At 35.2% G+C, this 18132-nt stretch overlaps 1 protein-coding gene, 1 long non-coding RNA gene and 1 other non-coding gene across 4 annotated transcripts in view; 2 read left to right on the top strand and 1 right to left on the bottom strand.

The window, feature by feature from the left end:
• Positions 1–12195, top strand: part of ced-6 (protein) — an 83424-nt gene extending 71229 nt beyond the window's left edge. For both annotated transcript variants that reach the window (NM_001177859.1, XM_012696362.4), the window contains 8 exon segments: positions 433–671; positions 1392–1494; positions 2145–2313; positions 3099–3204; positions 5680–5762; positions 6309–6398; positions 7917–8308; positions 8763–12195. In NM_001177859.1, coding sequence (NP_001171330.1) covers positions 433–671; positions 1392–1494; positions 2145–2313; positions 3099–3204; positions 5680–5762; positions 6309–6398; positions 7917–8308; positions 8763–8840 — 1260 coding nt within the window. In that variant the 3' untranslated portion in view covers positions 8841–12195.
• Positions 6964–7070, top strand: LOC119629985 (U6 spliceosomal RNA). Its single transcript, XR_005245827.1, has one exon. It is a non-coding gene; the product is annotated as a U6 spliceosomal RNA (small nuclear RNA).
• Positions 12196–16387: 4192 nt separating the features above from the next.
• Positions 16388–17871, bottom strand: LOC134200508 (uncharacterized). Its single transcript, XR_009975466.1, has 2 exons — positions 17710–17871; positions 16388–17630 (listed from the first exon to the last, which is right to left on the bottom strand). It is a non-coding gene; the product is annotated as an uncharacterized LOC134200508 (long non-coding RNA).
• Between the last annotated feature and the right edge of the window lie 261 nt (positions 17872–18132).

The raw sequence follows: 18132 nt of genomic DNA on the forward strand, positions 1-18132 counted from the left end.
AAGACGCCCTATTAAAACAGAATCTATTATCGTCTTCTCGCATTAAAACTGTATAATCTCAAAACTTACTAATTTTACAGGAGAGTGTTTTAAAGGTTTAACATGTGATATTTTTAATATTAATCATCTTTGCAACATTTATTTTTTATTTTTTTACCAGTTACTACATTATCTGTCTATTAAAGTAAGATAAAATTATGTATTAATTTTGGTTAATAGTAGTAAAAACAGGTAAATTAAAACTAAACTACGCTCTTTTGACTTACGTATTTATGAGAAAAACACTGGTGATACCAATAATGATTCCGCATATTAACTCGAATTTCGAATAGTTTAGGAAATTGTACACTTTTAATGCGAAAAGACGTTATGTTGGCTATGAATGGAGAGGCTTTTTTTTTCAATTTTTTTTTAAATAATACTGTATTTTAGGAACCACGTTCGAACAATATAATGTACCAGTTCCCTCTCCACCGGATATCGTACTGCGCGGACGATAAAGGCGCCAAGAAATATTTCTCGTTCATCGCGAAAGGTGGCAGCACCGTTAACGGGGTCAACGGCCACGACGCTGGCAACACCGAGAGGCACGAGTGCTTCGTGTTCATTTCCACTAAACTCGCGTCCGAGATCACGCTCACCATCGGACAGGCCTTCGATCTGGCCTACAGGTATCGTATCTAATATAATATTGATAAAATTATCTATATATCTATACTAATATATAAATCTATCGTGATTTTTACGGATGTTCCGTTATAAATACTGAACCGTGCATCCGATTGACTTGAAACCTGGTATCCATGTAGAAAATACATGTACTTATTTTGTGTAATGTAATTTATTTTCTATTTTTTAGTTGGATTTTCTATAAAAGCGTATTTTGTTAGTTTTTTTAAACTATTATATTTTATTTTATATAACAAGTAATAATTTAATACAAGAAATGAATCTATTATGAATCTTTATTGCACAACAATTAAGGTCGAATTTTGAACACACATTGAGAGCTACAATAAAGTTTTTTTTCATTCTTTTTAAACATTTTGCTTTTAATATTTAATGAGTCAGTGGCCAGCCAATGTCTGGTATTACCCGATACCTAATCTAAACCTACATACTGTGATTGCCATTTTTACTGGTGGTAGGACGTCTCGTGAGTCCGCACGGGTAGGTACCACCACCCTGCCTATTTCTGCCGTGAAGCAGAGTTTCAGTTCAAAGGGCGGGGCAGCCGTTGTACTGTACTGAGAGACCTTAGAATTCATATTTCAAGGTGGGTGGCGACATTTAACACCAGGTGGGCCGTGAGCTCGGCCACCCATCTAAGCAATAAAAAAACCGCCTCTCTACAATGGTTCACTATAAAACAGGCAATCCTCTCCCCACAGGAGATTCTTAAACGACAACGGCAAATACATCGAAATGCAGAAGCTTTCGTTGCAAAACAAAAAGCTTGAACTGCAAATGAAAGCGTACAGGACTAGACTTCAGGTAATCGATTCATATATATATGTAATAAATAAATAAATAAATAAAACCTCTTTACGTCTTCTCATGATAACTAATTCTTTTAAATACAAAAACACATGAATTTAAATTTACTATTTATTTCGACTCGCTCCTTTTGATATCGAAAATAATTCAATAAGTAATAGAAAATAACGAAAATAGTGAATATTCATTAGAAACAAATTAAGACCACATAACGAGGAGTGGAAGGCTATTGAGTTTCCACCGATCCACTAACAGTGCTTTTAGGTACCTCAAGCGCCGGTCGCCGTTCTCGTCGAACCCGTCGCTTGCGACGAAGGGCTCGACGAGTAAATTAACCCACAGACACAGCCCACTGAGTTTCTCGCCGGATCTTCTCAGTGGGTCGCGTTTCCGATCCGGTGGTAGACTCTGCGAAGTACTGCTTTTACTTGGGTTAGTGTCAGCAACGTCGTCAGGCTTGAGCTCCGTGAGTTCACCTACTTGTGAGGTTACGCTGACATAGCCTCTCAAGGCCCTCAGCTTAGGTAGAAAAAAAAACGTACACATGTGTCTCAGTGTTCTTGAAGAGGTTATTCAAATCAAATAATTATTCCCACAAGGAAACCATTAGCCATTTCTAATTATCGGGTCCTCTTCATCAATTCCAGGAGCTGTCGAAGGTCACGTATAAAGACGACCTCTCCGCCTACCTGGCCAGGAACAGTCTCTCCGACATAACAGAGTTCAAGGTACCCCAGGAGTTGGAGAAGCAGCTCGCCTCGCTGACCTTAGCGAACGGCTTCAGCGCCATGAACGGGAACAAGACCCCTGAAATCGGTGAGTTTGTGTAGCGATTTCGACAGAACATTCCAGATTATACTCACTAAAACTGGTTTTTACTACTTTTTGCTGGTGGTAGGACCTCTTGTGAGTCCGCGCGGGTGGGTACCACCACCCCGTCTATTTTTGCCGTGAAGCAGTAATGCGTTTCGGTTTGAAGGGCGGGGCAGCCGTTGTAACTACACTCGAGACCTTAGAACTTATATCTCAATGTAGATGGCGCATTTACGTTTTAGATGTCTATGGGCTACAGTAACCACTTAACACCAGGTGGGCTGTGAGCTCGTCCACCCATCTACGCAATAAAAACAAAAATAAAACTCATTTATCATATAGCTCATGGAAGTCGTAAAAGACGTCTAAGAGCCATAGCCTAACCAAAGTGAATACAACCTAGGCCCAAGGTCAAGGCCAACCATTTCCCAATGAGGATTGAGGTCAGGCAGGCGGTCGATCATAAAAATAATTGCCAAAACTTAGAACAACATGAGCGAAGCTTGTAGATTTTTTTTCCTCCTATGCTGATAGCTTTGAGAGGCTACTTCAGCTTTACCGTAACGTGTAGGTGGCTCACGGAGCTCAAACCGGAATGTTGCTAACACTGGCCCTAGCAAGAGCGGTGCTTCGAAGAATCTACCACCGGATCGGAAAAGATCCGGCGAGAAACTCAGTGGACTGTGTCTATGCTTGTAGATATGCGACAGATACAGTAATGAGATATCGTTGGGCACTCTGAACTAGATTCCGTTGCCTTTAGACATCGCGGCCATATTTGTTTTCAGGCACAGACTCCACATCAAACAACTCAACGGACACGTTCAATTCAAGCGACAACAATCTGCTTCTCCCCACCCCGCCGCCGACACATAATGGGAAGATGAGCGCCGGGTGAGTGAAGTGAATAAAGCATAGACCTATATAGTAGGGACACGACATATTGTTCTATACGTACAATTGCTTATATAAATAGCACCCATTTTGAAGGCACACACATAAACATATATCTATCTCGTTCTTACTCAGCACTTTAACTCGCAAGAAAACAATATAACAGTATTTCAGTGCGTACATAAAATGAAACATGAATATACGTAAATGTCTCCGTCTCCGTCTAATGAGGCCGAAAATCCGCCATGTTTTGCGCGCCAAATGTCATTGTCACGTCAGTTCGGCCGTCTGTTTTGGGTTGTACATTATTTATTGACTTTCATATCGATTTAATATGATTGCTTATATAAAATTTCTAATTTTATCATGCTTAAAACGTACAAAAATAATAATTAAAACATATTTTATAGGATCTCAAGAAAGTCGATGCCCCAAAACTATTATCTATATATATTTAAATTCATTATGGAGCCCTCATCCGAAACATGGATTATACACTTAATAATATATTTGAATCCGAAATATCGGATACCATTTTTCAGTCGGAATCTATTCATCATGACACTAATCATAAATACCTCTTTAAAATATTATGTCATCAAAACATATTTAGACATTCTGTTTAGATATTTCGGGAAAAAGGCTATCGACAAAATCTCTTCGGAACTATTTAAATAAAATAGTTTTATTCCGCAGTGAGTAAAACACTATTGTAAATTCGTTAAATATTTATTAATTAAGTGATTTTAGAGAGGAAGTCACAAGGAATAACTTTGTAATTTCATTAACGAATAAAATGTTCCGTAGGTGTTTTTTGTCAGGCGGTCCCTTGATAAATTTAAAATTTGAATCACTCTCACTTGAGAGTGATTCAAATGGTGCGGTGCACCTTCCTTGAGGTGCACTGCGGTAGTCTGTTGCGGACTTTAGAGTCAGCAAAACAATTAAAATAGATTGTAATAGTCTAAGAAAAACACGTACTCAAAATACGATAACATTCAGCATGCTAGAAATGGGCTGATGGCACTGTACTATGCCATATCTTTACGTTTTGCGGCAAACGATAACTTTATAAAATCAGTGTAGCAAATTTTAAAAATCGTCATATCGTTTACTTGGAAAATTTGAAGCACGAACTCGTCTTAGATTTCACATAATATCTAAATCACATCATCTTTGCACATAACAATAAACTTAATTCCTATTAAAGTATAATTTCTACAAATACATTCATACTCAACAATATTTAAAATAAAATAAGCCAAGAACGTTTATCGATAAAACCTACTAACATTAAAATCTTCTGGGCAGCACTAAAGCCGCCATGTTTTGTGGCCAGATGACGTCACAGTGGCACGAATTTTTTGTTGACGTTTCATTTCCATAGGTTTCCTACTTCAATGGAATAAAGAGACTTAAATAGTTTACACAGCGCAGCGAATTTTATGCATGAAAGTGTTGAGCGAAACTCACCTCTCGAGTGCATATATTTAAAATGTGTTTTCGTGTATAATAAAGTATACTCTTAAGCCTTTTGTAATGACAGGTTATATAGAATGGGTGTGCAAAGAGGAACCATCTCGCCATCTCCCTCGCACGCCCTAGTTTAATAACAGTGACGTCATGAAACAGTTACACGCAATCTTACAAATGTTACAACTTCAAAAATCCGTTTGTTAATAAATTTTTGAATATGACAACTTTATGTATATTGAACTTATAAAGTGCTTATTATGATATGATGGAGACAAATATCTGATTATGCCTTTAAATCTATTACTTTTGAATTGGGTTCCTGTTTAGAGGATACTTTGATTCAGGGAAGCGAAGTGGACTGTGTTTTAAGGGGTTTCAAGTCTTTGACTTAGTATATATGTATACGGACGACATTTGCAATGACGTAGGGTAGGAAACACTGCTGCTGCTAATGGGAAGGGAAGGAAATGGTACAGCAGTAGAAGGAAATGGAAGGTTTTTTTATTGCATACATGGATGGACGAGCTCACAGCCCACCTCATGTTTAGTGGTCACTGGAGCCCATAGACATCTATAACGTAAATGCCGCCGCCCACCTTGAGATATGAGTTCGAACGTCTAAGTATAGTTGCAACGGCTGTCCTACCCTTCAAACCGAAACGCATTACTGCTTCACGGCAGAAATACGCGGGGTGGTGGTACCTATCGGTACGGATTCAGGAGAGGCCCTACCACCAGTAATTACGAAAATTATAATTTTGCGACTTTGATTTTTATTACACGATGTTATTCCTTCACCGTGGAAGTCAATCGTGAACATTTCTTAAGTACGTATTTCATTAGAAAAAATTGTACCCGCCTGCGGGATTCGAACACCGGTGCATCGCTACATACGAATACACCGGACGTCTTATCCTTTAGGCCACGACGACTTAAAAACGTGCACGCGTATCTTCAGTGTATAAGGATTATTATTAATAAACTGTTTATTGTTTTCAGTAAGGGACTCCTCGATCTGCCAAAGAATCCCGTCGTAGGTCCGAGACTTGAGGAGCTAATACTCAACTCAGATTCGGACAGCGGTAAGTGAATACGTGTGTGTGAAGAGGGGCGTTGGGGGGGATATTGTTATAGTTTGAAAATTAAAGTGGGTTAACTAAAATATATATATGAGAAAATGATTTTTAATACGCTTTTATTAGCTTCAGACGTATGTATGTTAGTATGTAACGGAATCTTTGAACATGATTTTGACCCCCTTCAAAACGTCGGATTAACTTGAAGCTTGGCATACTTATTAATGATCGATGACAATTCAATATTTAAAAAAAAAAGAAAAGGTTAAATTCAACTAAAAAATGAAAAATAAATAATAGTTTAAAAAATTAAAAAAAATACGCTTTTCTTACAATAAAATCATTTTTTCTTACACTATTTTTAATTTAATTTATAAAAATTTATTTATTATTTTTAGTTGGATTCTATAAATGCGTATTTTTCTTGTTTTTTTAAAACTATTATTTATTATACTTTATTTTGAGTTTTACACTTTCCGCCTTTTTTAAATCAAGCGCATACCATAAATCTTATATATAAAAAAAATAATCGAAATGTTAATCGTCATTCAGATTTTGATCCTCGCGCCCACGAATCGGACCCCGTCCTCCGCTACCCAGGTCTGACCATGGACAGCACGGTGTCACCGGCGCCTCCGTTACGTAAGTCTTCTAAACCAAACTCATTTAACTTTTCCTATAGCTTGAATGCTTGAAAAGGACTATTTAGAGTTGTCATCATAATTAACAAATGCGAGATACTAAACTATTGATAATTAATTCAACGACTCAAGAATACTGAATTAAATATAGGGTGCTCCAATTGTTTTATGTTTACTTTATACAAAAGTTTAAGTCTTTTATTTGAGTCGACTATTATCAAAGCCGGCAATTTGACTTTTGGATAATTATTGGTAAATCAGAAAAACGAATTTGTATTCCATTGGCAGTCACAAAACTCTTCGGAACGACATCTTAGATAAATAACAGGTTAACTATTAACCTTTATTTAATGCAGGTTTTGAACCGTATTCTTTGAAGGAGACGATTATATTCAAATCAATCTGTATTGACATATCAATAACATTTTTTTGTCCAAATGCACAGATTGCCACCTTTGATAATAGACGACTCATTTATCGATTGAGGCACTACGAAGGCTGCCGGGTCAGCTAGTACTAAATAATTTATAAAATAATTATAATTATAATAATTGATAAAATAATTTGTAATTGCTTCGGCAGTACATATACTAAAATTGGAACGATACAGAGAAGATAAGCATGGCCCCTGCGCAAGGATGACACGCAAAATCGTGAAGCGTTCCACATTTTTCTTTTTTGCCACGTACCACCCGGCTATGGAATGAGCTCCCCTCCACGGTGTTTCCCGAGCGCTATGACATGTCCTTCTTCAAACGAGGCTTGTGGAGAGTATTAAGCAGTAGGCAGCGTCTTGGCTCTGCCTCTGGCATTGCTGAAGTCCATGGGCGACGGTAACCACTCACCATCAGGTGGGCCGTATGCTCGTCTGCCTACAAGGGCAATAAAAAAAATAAAATAAAAAAAGAACCATTAATTACAAAGATAAATCACGCGTTTCAAGCGAAATGTAGCCGAAACCATTTTTTTTCTTTCTTTTTTTATTGCCATTTAGGCAGATGACCTTACAGCCCACCTGATGGTGAATGGTTACCGTCGCTCATGCACTTCAGCAATGCCATGGGCAGAACCAAGCCGCTGCCTACCGAATCTACAGAAAAAGTGCACGTTTTTATTTTTTAATGTATGATGCTTTCAGACTATACTATACTATAGTGCCATATTATAAGTATAGCGCCCTATACTTAGCCAATAATATATAGTACAGTATAGTGCGACGTGTCCATAACAATGTATGGTGTGCGATATTGTTGTGCTAGGAGCTATAAACTATATGCTATTATGTTATAGCCTAGTCTGAAAGCAGCTTAATGTCGAGGGGTGAAATCCTATTTATTATATCGCGCTACGACATGTCCTTCGTCAAACGAGGCTTGTGGAGAGTACTTAACGGTAGGCAGCGGCGTGGCTCTGCCCCTGGCATTGCTTCGGTCCATGGGCGACGGTAACCACTCACCATCAGACGAGCACAACGTTTGCCTACAAGGGCAATAAAAAATAAAATCGATTCGCGTTCCAGTGGCGCCGCCGCCTAAGGCGTCGAAACGTCAAACGCCGCCGCACAACCCGGCGACGCCGCCGCACCAGCCGACGACGCCGCGGCGAGCGCCCGCCGCGAACCCGAGCGACCTGTTCGGCTCGGCGCCGTTCGTGCACAGCTCTACGCCCGCGCAAGCTCCGTTCGCGCCGACGCCCAACTACAACATAAGCGACTTCAACCTCCAAACATCGGTGTTCACGGCGAACCTCACCGGCTACGATCCGTTCGAAGCTCAGAAGACGGGCGCGAACATATTCGGGAACGATTACGCGAACGCGTTCGCCGGCTTCGGGAATCTGAGCGACAAACAGACGGTCGAATTGAACAGCAGCTTCAACGGGTTCCTAGATAAGACCATATCGGAGATGAAGGTACGTGAATTTTAATAAAAAAAATTATATATATTTAAAAAAAAATTAATACAATCTTTTTTTTTTCTACCTAAGCTTATAGCCTATAGATGCTATTTCAACGTAACCTTAACTAGTAGGTAAGCTGAAAAGGCTCAAACCGGGGTGATGCTAACACTGACCCTAGCAAGAGCAGTGCTTCGCAGAATCTACCACCGGATCGGAAACGCGACCCACTGAGAAGATTCGGCGACAAACTCAGTGGGCTGTGTCTATGTGAGTGGGCTGTGTCTATGAGTACAATCAGTAATGTAGAACGTTTTTTTTTTTTTATTGCCTTTGTAGGCGGAAGAGCATACAGCCCACCTGATAGTGAGTGGTTACCGTCGCCCATGGACGTCAGCAGTGCCAGGGGCATTACCCACCTTGTATTCTTAGCCATTTGCCATATCAAAACCTTTTTTGTTGCCAACAGGACGGATTCACGAGGGGCATAACGTTCGGAAACGACGATTTCTCAATAGACAATCTCGATCCTTTAAAGAAAAATTAAAAGAACGATAAATAATATATAATTTAAATTAAAAAAACGAAAACACAAAAATAATTTAATAAAATGCGATGTTAGGAATGTATTTGAAAAGACATAGGGAACATATCTAAAATGCCTATGTTTTTTTGTTAAATAATTTGCTTGACGATTTTAGCAAGCCTACTGCGCGTTAATATTTATATTAAATCGATGGTCCCTGTATGAATAAAAGCATGAAACAAGTTTTGATATTGAACACAAAAAATATAGCTTGGACGTTTATGCGTATGTCAAATTTCATAATTTAATGCAACATAAAAAAAAAACAATCGACTTTGATTTATGATTTATATAGATATAATTTGAGAGACATGAGAGTTTGAAAGTGTCCTCTACTAAAGGCATCTTATTCACATTAAGCTCATAAATACTTAACATATTTACATTAACATAAAAAATACATATATAACACAATTTACTTTCGTTTTGAGCCGTTTCCTATAGTTCTGTGTTGCTAATTTTTTAATAATATAAATAAAGTCTACACAAATCATTAATACACGAAATACACTAATTTGAATTTTAGTGAGTGGAACCCTACTTCATTTTAATAAAACTTCAAATTAATGAAACGTCACGAGAATGTTGACGTATTTAGAGCAAGCCCTTGAATGATAATCTGTACAGCCTTAACTGAAGTCAAATTTACCACAACTCCTGTAATTGTTTTTCGCTAGGTCATATTATGTGAAGAGGTTCTAAAATAGAAAAAAAGAAATTGAGGTTTAGTTAACGAAGCTTACGGATTAATTTTGATAGGGAGAACAGTGCAGCCATGATGTTTTTTTTTTCTTCTTTTAAACAGTTAACGCTTTCATTGTTGTCTGTATCTTGAATTATGTGTTTAAATTTCATTCGCACATTAACGTTAAAGTCAAATTTGTATTAAACGTGTAATATCCAGCCAGAAATAATAACAATATTTATATTGACACACTCCAGGGACCGTCGAAAAAACTATGCAAAACTAATAAAAGAAACAATGTATTTTTAGTTAGATAACTAGTTTTTAAACTAAATTATGTGCGAACGCATCGTTATAGTGTTGCCATCGCTATTGGTCACGAATATTTGTGCGTCAGTGATAGTAGAATTTATTAGAAATTTCTTAAAGCGTTGCGTCGAGTAGATGTAGCTTTGTGAGCTAAAAAGTGAGTCCGTTGCGAGGAAGCTTTACTCTAGTTGTCAATTAGGTTCGTTCTGAATTGAATGTACCGTTGTCACGCTCAAACATGCTCAAGCTCAACAAATATTAGTGACATCTGGGTAATGAATCATCAGATCCTTTGTCTTGAGCATAAGATCTGTCAAGTCAAAGTTGCTGTCATCTGTAACATAATTTGACAGTAATAAATTGTCACAAAAATCCTCATTTTAAATGATTCACTTTTATTAGTTCCAAACGCTCTCATCTCCTTCCTCAATGTGTTCTCATCTAGAGATATATTTTTGTAAACGTTATATTATTCTATAATATTAATCGTGAATAAAACAAAACTTATACATATAGATGAATCTCGAAATATTATGAATTATGACTTAATAAATAAATCTGAGCTAAAAATTAATGCTAAATATGAATATTACAACAAAAAGTATTAGAATATATTTGAGTCATTAGTGTCATTAGAGACAGCACTAAAAGTTATATCTATATCATCATATATACATTATACATATATTATAAATTAAACAGGATAAGCCATATAGATATATTATATTATATAAATAAACTATGTCCCAGTGTTTTTAGTTTACTAATTAAAAAATATACATATCACCATGATCTAAAGACATCTAATCCCAATCTAACTTATGAAACAATTTAAAAAATAATTTTGCTGTCTTTGTTATTAATTGACTCAAATCTTTTAAAACTTGGGTAATCTCTTTTAAGACTTGTTAAAATTCATTTTAGATCTTTAAAATGGATTAAAATTTTAAAATGCTCAATGTCATTCCACTAAGTGCCTTTAAAGATAATGAATTGAATTTAAAATTAATATGTGATTATGATGTTTATAAAACTTATTTCACCAGTAGTTTTTTTTTTTAAGAAAAACGAAAATGTGTGTTTTGTTTAAAGTATTCTAACAATAAAGTTTAGGACCAAAATTGTTATGAATTAAAATTAAATTTGAAGTGAGCCTCCTTATGTTCTGTGATAATTCTCTTCAAGTTGGGGGTCTTCAAATTGTATATTTTCTATTTAAAAAATATAATTGTAAAAATCCAGAGTGCGACTGAAGTATTTGAACGGAAGAAAAAAAACCTTGTAAATAAACAGCCATTTTGGTATTGCTAATTTTTTTTTTCAATAAGCCTATGATGTCATAGGCATTGCATTCGAAATTTAAAATTTAGTAAATTAAACTAACTATTTTAGATGCCACTCATAATATCTTAATAATTTAAAAATACCAAATAATTACAGTTAACTGTATACATTGGATAAACTGAGTCATTATCTCTTTCATCAACGAAACACTGATAGGAATCACAAACTAGCAAACATTGACAGCCATAATTCCTAACACTGCTTAAAAAGTTTTTTTTAGGATTTAATAGTCGGTAATGAGACCTTAAAGCCAAAAAGAATGAAACAGCAATACCAAAAGGCGAATTACTAACATAATATTAAAACTGTAACAAGAGGAAGACATTGTAGCTGTAAGTTTAAATACATTCCGTGAATATTAAGTATTTTAAAATAATAACTTTATTTTTGGAGAATCGTATTTGATACGGACAAAGATTAAAATAAATATTTAAAACAAAACTCATTATTAGTATTATAAATTCATTAGTAATTTAGTTTTGAATTGTACAAGGAAATGACTACAATTTCGACTCTTTACTAAAGCCAGACTCTAACCACTCATCATCAAATGAGCTGTAAACTTGTCTGCATTTGAAGTCAAAACAAAAATACCGTATGTTCCTGTACAAAATTCTTCTTTAAATTTTCTAATCCAAGAAATTGAAATCTAGGAAGACAACTAAATTTTTTTTATTTACATTTTTGAACCATCGTGTTCAAACCTTTGAACATTTTTGGATGCAAAGTAGATCCGAATTAAAAACTCTTAGGTCTCCTGTCGCTTTTTTAATTTTTGTCCGGGTCAAAACGATTTTATATTAATGATATTATTAAAATAAGTTTTATATTCTAAGTACCTATCATAAACTACTGTTGTATGGTGTTTTATATTAGTGGAATATTATTGTTTTTATTATTGTATACACTAATGTTACTATAAGGCCAAATGATATACATAATTGTGTATTTTCAATAATAAATTTATGTTTATAAAAATGTTTGCCTGTTTCCTTTTTTTTCCATTTGTCGTGAATTCCTAACTGGCGAGTTCATACGGACAACATTAACCGTCGTTTTTTTTCTATATCACGTCTATAAATAGGTCGTAGTTTTTATGGTATTGCCTTATAAGGTTTTTTTTATTGCTTAGTTCGGTGGACCTTCTCATAGATAATACACATAAATTAATTGAGCTCTCGACCACTTTGAGACCCAAATCCAGAAGTCTCTTCTAAAAAATTTTTATTCACGATGTTATTCCCTCACTGTAGTAGATAATTTTGAACATTTGTTACAGTAAGCGTTTTATTAGAAAATTTCTTACCCGCCTGCGGGATTCGAACACCGGCACAGTCGCATCATTCAATACGAGCGCACCGGGTATCTTATCCATTAGGCCACGACTACTTCAAAACGTAAACGAGCATACAGCTCATCTCATCGTGATTAGTCACCACTGCTTGCGGACATCACACCCTAACATTAGCTCAACGGACTCGCTGCCTACCGCTGAGGACTTTAAAACTTTAAGCCTCATTAAATAAACTATATTGACGGACATTGACAGATACATAATCAATACTAAAAAGATGAACGAATAAAATCGCTTGTACGCTACCTACCTACTACATGGAGTGCACAGTGTTTTAAAGTACTAAGATGTTTAGATGTGGATTATGGCTTATCCCTTATGGAAATACAAATATAAATACACAAAATCCCTTTGGGGTTAATACGTCTATAATAAATGTCTTATGCACTTCTCCAAAACATGTTTTTTCTGAGTTGGCCATCGCTTTTAGCCACAAATAATAAAATAGGCAATACTGCCAACAGTATCGAAAATATCGTTGATTCTGGAAATATAATAACTCTGAATTTTTAAACAGAATCAGGGAATAAGGTTTTTCAAAGTAATTTATTTGCATTTTTTAATATTTTTTATCTTTAAGCTAGCGACCCGCCCTTGCTTCGCTTCGAAAACATTAAATTTGATTATTGAGATAGCTGCGTCCCGCGTGCTACCCGCGGTTATTGTCATACCGCTGGTAACGACGCGGGGCGAAGCTCGTCAAAAAAAGTAGCCTAAATTACTCCTTATATCGTCAGCTACATATCAGTGAAAATCTCGTCAAAATCGGTCCAGCCGTTCCAGAGATTAGCCGGAACAAACAGACAGGCAGACAAAAATTGCAAAAAATGTTATTTTGGTATATGTACCGTATATATTCATATGCATGTAGTAAAAAGCGGTTATTTCAATATTACAAACAGACACTCCAATTTTATTTATATGTATAGATTAACCACTTTTCTATAAAGTATATTGATACCATTTTAGCCCTAATATTTTTTTATATAAGTTCACTTATTTAGTGTGAAACAGAAACAAAATATGGGTCGCATTTGTAACTTTAATAATATAGCAGCTTATAACTTACAAATCTAAGCTATATGTACCGTACCTATTTTATGCCGGCCATTGACATGCGCGCAAATATTCGTACATTGTACGAATGTTTGCGCGCATGTGAAGGGCCGTCAAACATTCATTCGCAAACCTAGCGGCTGTGCAAATGGGTTCGCATACCGTAAAATGGGGCGATTAGGGACAAATTCCAACTTTATGAGCAATTTTAAGGTAGTTGTTGATGTATATAATGCTATATCAGGATCAAAATGATTGAGTCTTGGGGGCATCTTTGTTATCTAATTTAAAATTATGCAACTAGCATTCCAGTTTAAGCAAAAAATGCAAAAATAGGTGTAATCCCTATTTACCCGAAAATTGCGGTTAATTGGGACGAAATGAGAAATTTGCTAGGGTTGGCACTACTTTTATTTTTATATATAGTTTTAATTAATTTATTTATTTAGTTGCACCAACAAAGTGATCATCAATAAAAAAAAATTGAAAAACTGACAAAAGTACATAGCAGACATCACCTCAATTATAGGTGCAATCGACAGTGCTGATATTTCTATCTGGCTTAAGAGATTAGGTGTGTCGGTTATTCCATGGATTAATCAGATGAATACCCCCACTCTGAACAAATATTAAATATTTTATTATGTATTACTTAGACATTTTTGTCCACCTTGAGATTTCATTGATCTTGTTACATGTCTCTGTAAAATCGACTTACTTATATTAAATTGCTTATCTATTTCAACTAAAGACTTATTCCCAATTTCGCTTCGAACAAACCAGATTTTTACCAACAAATTTAAAAAATATTGTTATAACTACATAGACAACCCTACAAACCTGTACCTATTTATACTTAGGTCGTTTCCATTTCACGTATTGTCATCCCAATTGACCCCTTTTTCGTTGTTATTTATACCTAAGACGTCCCCAATATCCCCAAAAACAACAGATTTGTACATGTATTTTTATTTAATCAAATACATTAAAACCAATAACAACTGAGACTTACCTTTAATATATATGCTGGTTCAAACACTAAATAACGTTTATAAATCATAGTCGTCTTCTATTATTATCAAATAAATAAAAGAGAGCAAAGTTTCTAGCACTAAAACAATTACCACCACAGGAAGTTAATTTGAAACGCGATTTTTTATAAGTTAGCAGCTATTATCATGCATATTCAGAGTTGTTTTGTGAACTTTCAACATTCTACTATTAAACTACAAAAAATGGAAGATTTTGCAACGAATATAAAACTTATATTGAGCGTCGAAAGATTTTCCCGGTTTTTTCCCGATTCGCCTCTCAATCCCTAATCGCCCCATTTTACCGGTACTCAATTTGCGAACCCGTTTGCGCTTCCTCCCACTTGTTTACGAATGTCTCACGAATTTCTCCTCCTTTTTAATTCGTCAATAGAACATTGAAGAGAAAAAGAGTTTTGAATTCTTTCCCAGACATCATTAACAGTCATGCTGTTTTTATGGGATTTCTTTTGATGAAGATACGCTACACAGTATATATTATTATACTACACGAACTATGAAAATGGCGATACGTTCGTTACCTTCGCAATCGTCGGCGCAACTGGGCAAGCGAATGTGTGGGAGACTACGCGAAGGTTCGAGGTTCGCGCGCTTTGATGTCTGTTAAAAAACCGACACAGCTTGGAAAACCACGAATGCAGCGAAAACTTTGCATAATCATTTGCAAATGTCGTCCCTCACTTGCGGGTTTGCGTATTCATGCGCATGTGAGTGGCCGGTGTTAGAACCGAAATTGTTATTTGTTGACGTTGCCGACAATGACGTTTAGTGTCAGAAACTTGACTACACAATTTTCTCTCTTGCTTGCGTATATAATCACAGATTCTTCCGATTTTTAACGCTGATAAAGAATACTACTAAAAGTAATGGTAAATAATTGCAAGAATAGAACATACTACATACCTTGAAATAACTTTCGAAACGAATAATTTACTAGCAATTATTAAAATGGTCGATCTTAGTGGAGGTTCCGATGGACCTTTAGAACATGCATTTTCAAACACTGTTTTCATCATTCCCGGTATTATTTTCGTGAGTTTATCAGGTAAGAAATGTTTATTAATTCTTACTAAAGTAACTTCATGTATATAGTACGTTAAGTAAGTAATTTCGACCGTGTTAAATAGTATTTAATTATGTTTCATGTCCTTATGTTTTTAAAATTAACAGCTCTAATTGAAGTTTACTTACCGAAGCCTGTGGAATATTTTCGCGTTTTAAAAAAGTATACTAAATAAGAAAAATAAAACTCTTAAATCCAAAGGCTAAACATCTTCCCCCATATCAATCTGTTTATTAATGATGTATACATATTGAAAGAATTTAAATTTATTAAATATTTCGGGATTGTAGTGCTCACATAAACTAACCATGCTGCTTGTGGTGTTAATATATTTTTTTTCATTTACATTCTGAACATGTCATTTAAAATATATTAAAATGGAATGGATCAGGATATATTAAAATTTACAGTAGAGTTAGTTATTTAAAAAAAAATGCTTCAACGAAATGTTCTTTTTATTTGTCCAGTTGGACAAATAAAATTTCAAAATTGAGTACACAACAAGTAATTATATGAGAAATATTCATTACCTTAGTGAACTTATAATTCTTTGTTTAAAATCAATTATTTTTTATTTTTAAATTAACTTACTGGGGCCATAAGCCATTTGGGTAACTTGGGCAGTGCTAGAAAATTAAATGCAACTTTGTGATTAAAAATATTTTTGTTTATATTGAATTGATTTGAATACACACATACAACATTGAATACATACAACATTGAATAGGTTGGTGAAAAAGTTTTTTCGCATTTTTTAAGAAAATTCACAACATTTTTTAATATCCTTTATTTACATTTAACTAAAGTATGCAGGTACCACTGAGCGGCTGAAATCACTCAGTAAACCGACTGTCCGAATATGTAATGAAAAATGACATAAAAAACCAGAATACTTATATATACTACGCTATATTCCAAGACTAAAGCTAAGTCTTTTGAATATATATAAAGTATATATTTGAAACTCTTTTCAAGGGCATCGTGAAACTGTTCAAGATGGCTTGGTCATCTCCATTTACACTTTTTCTAGTCTTCAAAGTCCCATCAATTTCTACCATGTCTTAAACAAACTCCACCCATTAGTGCACCTTGGGCCATACAACATGTTTTTCTTCAAACCAATTTTTAGAAGAGTTCTCTACAGTGGGCATTCCTCAGAAAATTACTCCACTGTGCAGATGCATTTATTGCAATGGAAAGTGGTATAGATGTTATTGAAATGCCAGGGGATGTTTCGGTAATAGTACCATCGACATTTTCTGTATGATGAGGCTTGAGTAGTTTAAAATAGTTTTTTTTTTTTCATACAATAAGACAGATGAGCATGACTATGTATCATTAGTACAACATAAAATAAAATTTGTGTTTTGAATTTGATTAGTTGGAATCTTTACCTAATAAATATAAGGACAATAATTTTCGTTTTTATGAAATAGAAGTCTCTTAATTTAATCAGCATTAGACAGAACATAGGTCTGTCACATTGTAAGATGCATTATAAAGATTTTAAAATTCATAGTGTTTTTTTTTTTTTTTTTTTTATTGCCTTTGTAGACAGACGAGCATACGGCCCACCTGATGGTAAGTGGTCACCGTCGCTCATGGACGTCAGCAATGCCAGGGGCAGAGCCAAGCCGCTGCCTACCATAACAGTGTACAGAATATTTATTTTTATTGCTCTAGTAGAGACACAGATGGGCTCACGCCTCAGCTGATTTTAAGTGGCCCATGGACATCGACAGTGTCCTCATCGAACTAGAGACAGGATACTATACTAGCCTTCAAACAAGAATAAACGAAGCAGTTACATTTTCCAACTCTGACTGATCCGTGTAGAAGTCATTCAGTACAATAAATAGCTTTCACGGTCATTCTAAAATTAAAAACACTATGAAAAACAAATATACAAGATTTTGCATACCATGATTCTTTAGATTTAATAAAACTGGTCTTATAAACTTACTCACTGTATTTAGTGTTGTGTGATTACTAAACAGTATAAAGATATTTCAGTTAGCCTTTAAAACACTTGTGCTATCACCAATTATTATTGATGTATAACTGGTTCCAAGTGACAAGAGGACGTCTTAATGTTATTAATAGATAAAATTAAACGTTAGTGTTCAAAATCCGGCGGTACACATAATCGATCGAATAGAATGCCAATTCGATTCTCACCTCGGGCAAACATTCGTGTGGTGAACAGGTTTTTTGAAGTGAAACTTCCTTATTGACGTAGGGCGGAAAAAACGTATGTAACGTTTTTCGGTTACGCGCCATCTTAATTCCTTCCGTTACGCGCCATGTTTATATTATTTCTATTTAGTTTGGTATCAATAACTTCGCTGCACGTAAATTCAACAATTTCTGAATCGCGGTTACGAGATGTT

Source organism: Bombyx mori, chromosome 2 (genome assembly GCF_030269925.1).
Source record: "Bombyx mori chromosome 2, ASM3026992v2".
In the NCBI taxonomy this organism is placed as follows: Eukaryota; Metazoa; Arthropoda; class Insecta; order Lepidoptera; family Bombycidae; genus Bombyx; species Bombyx mori.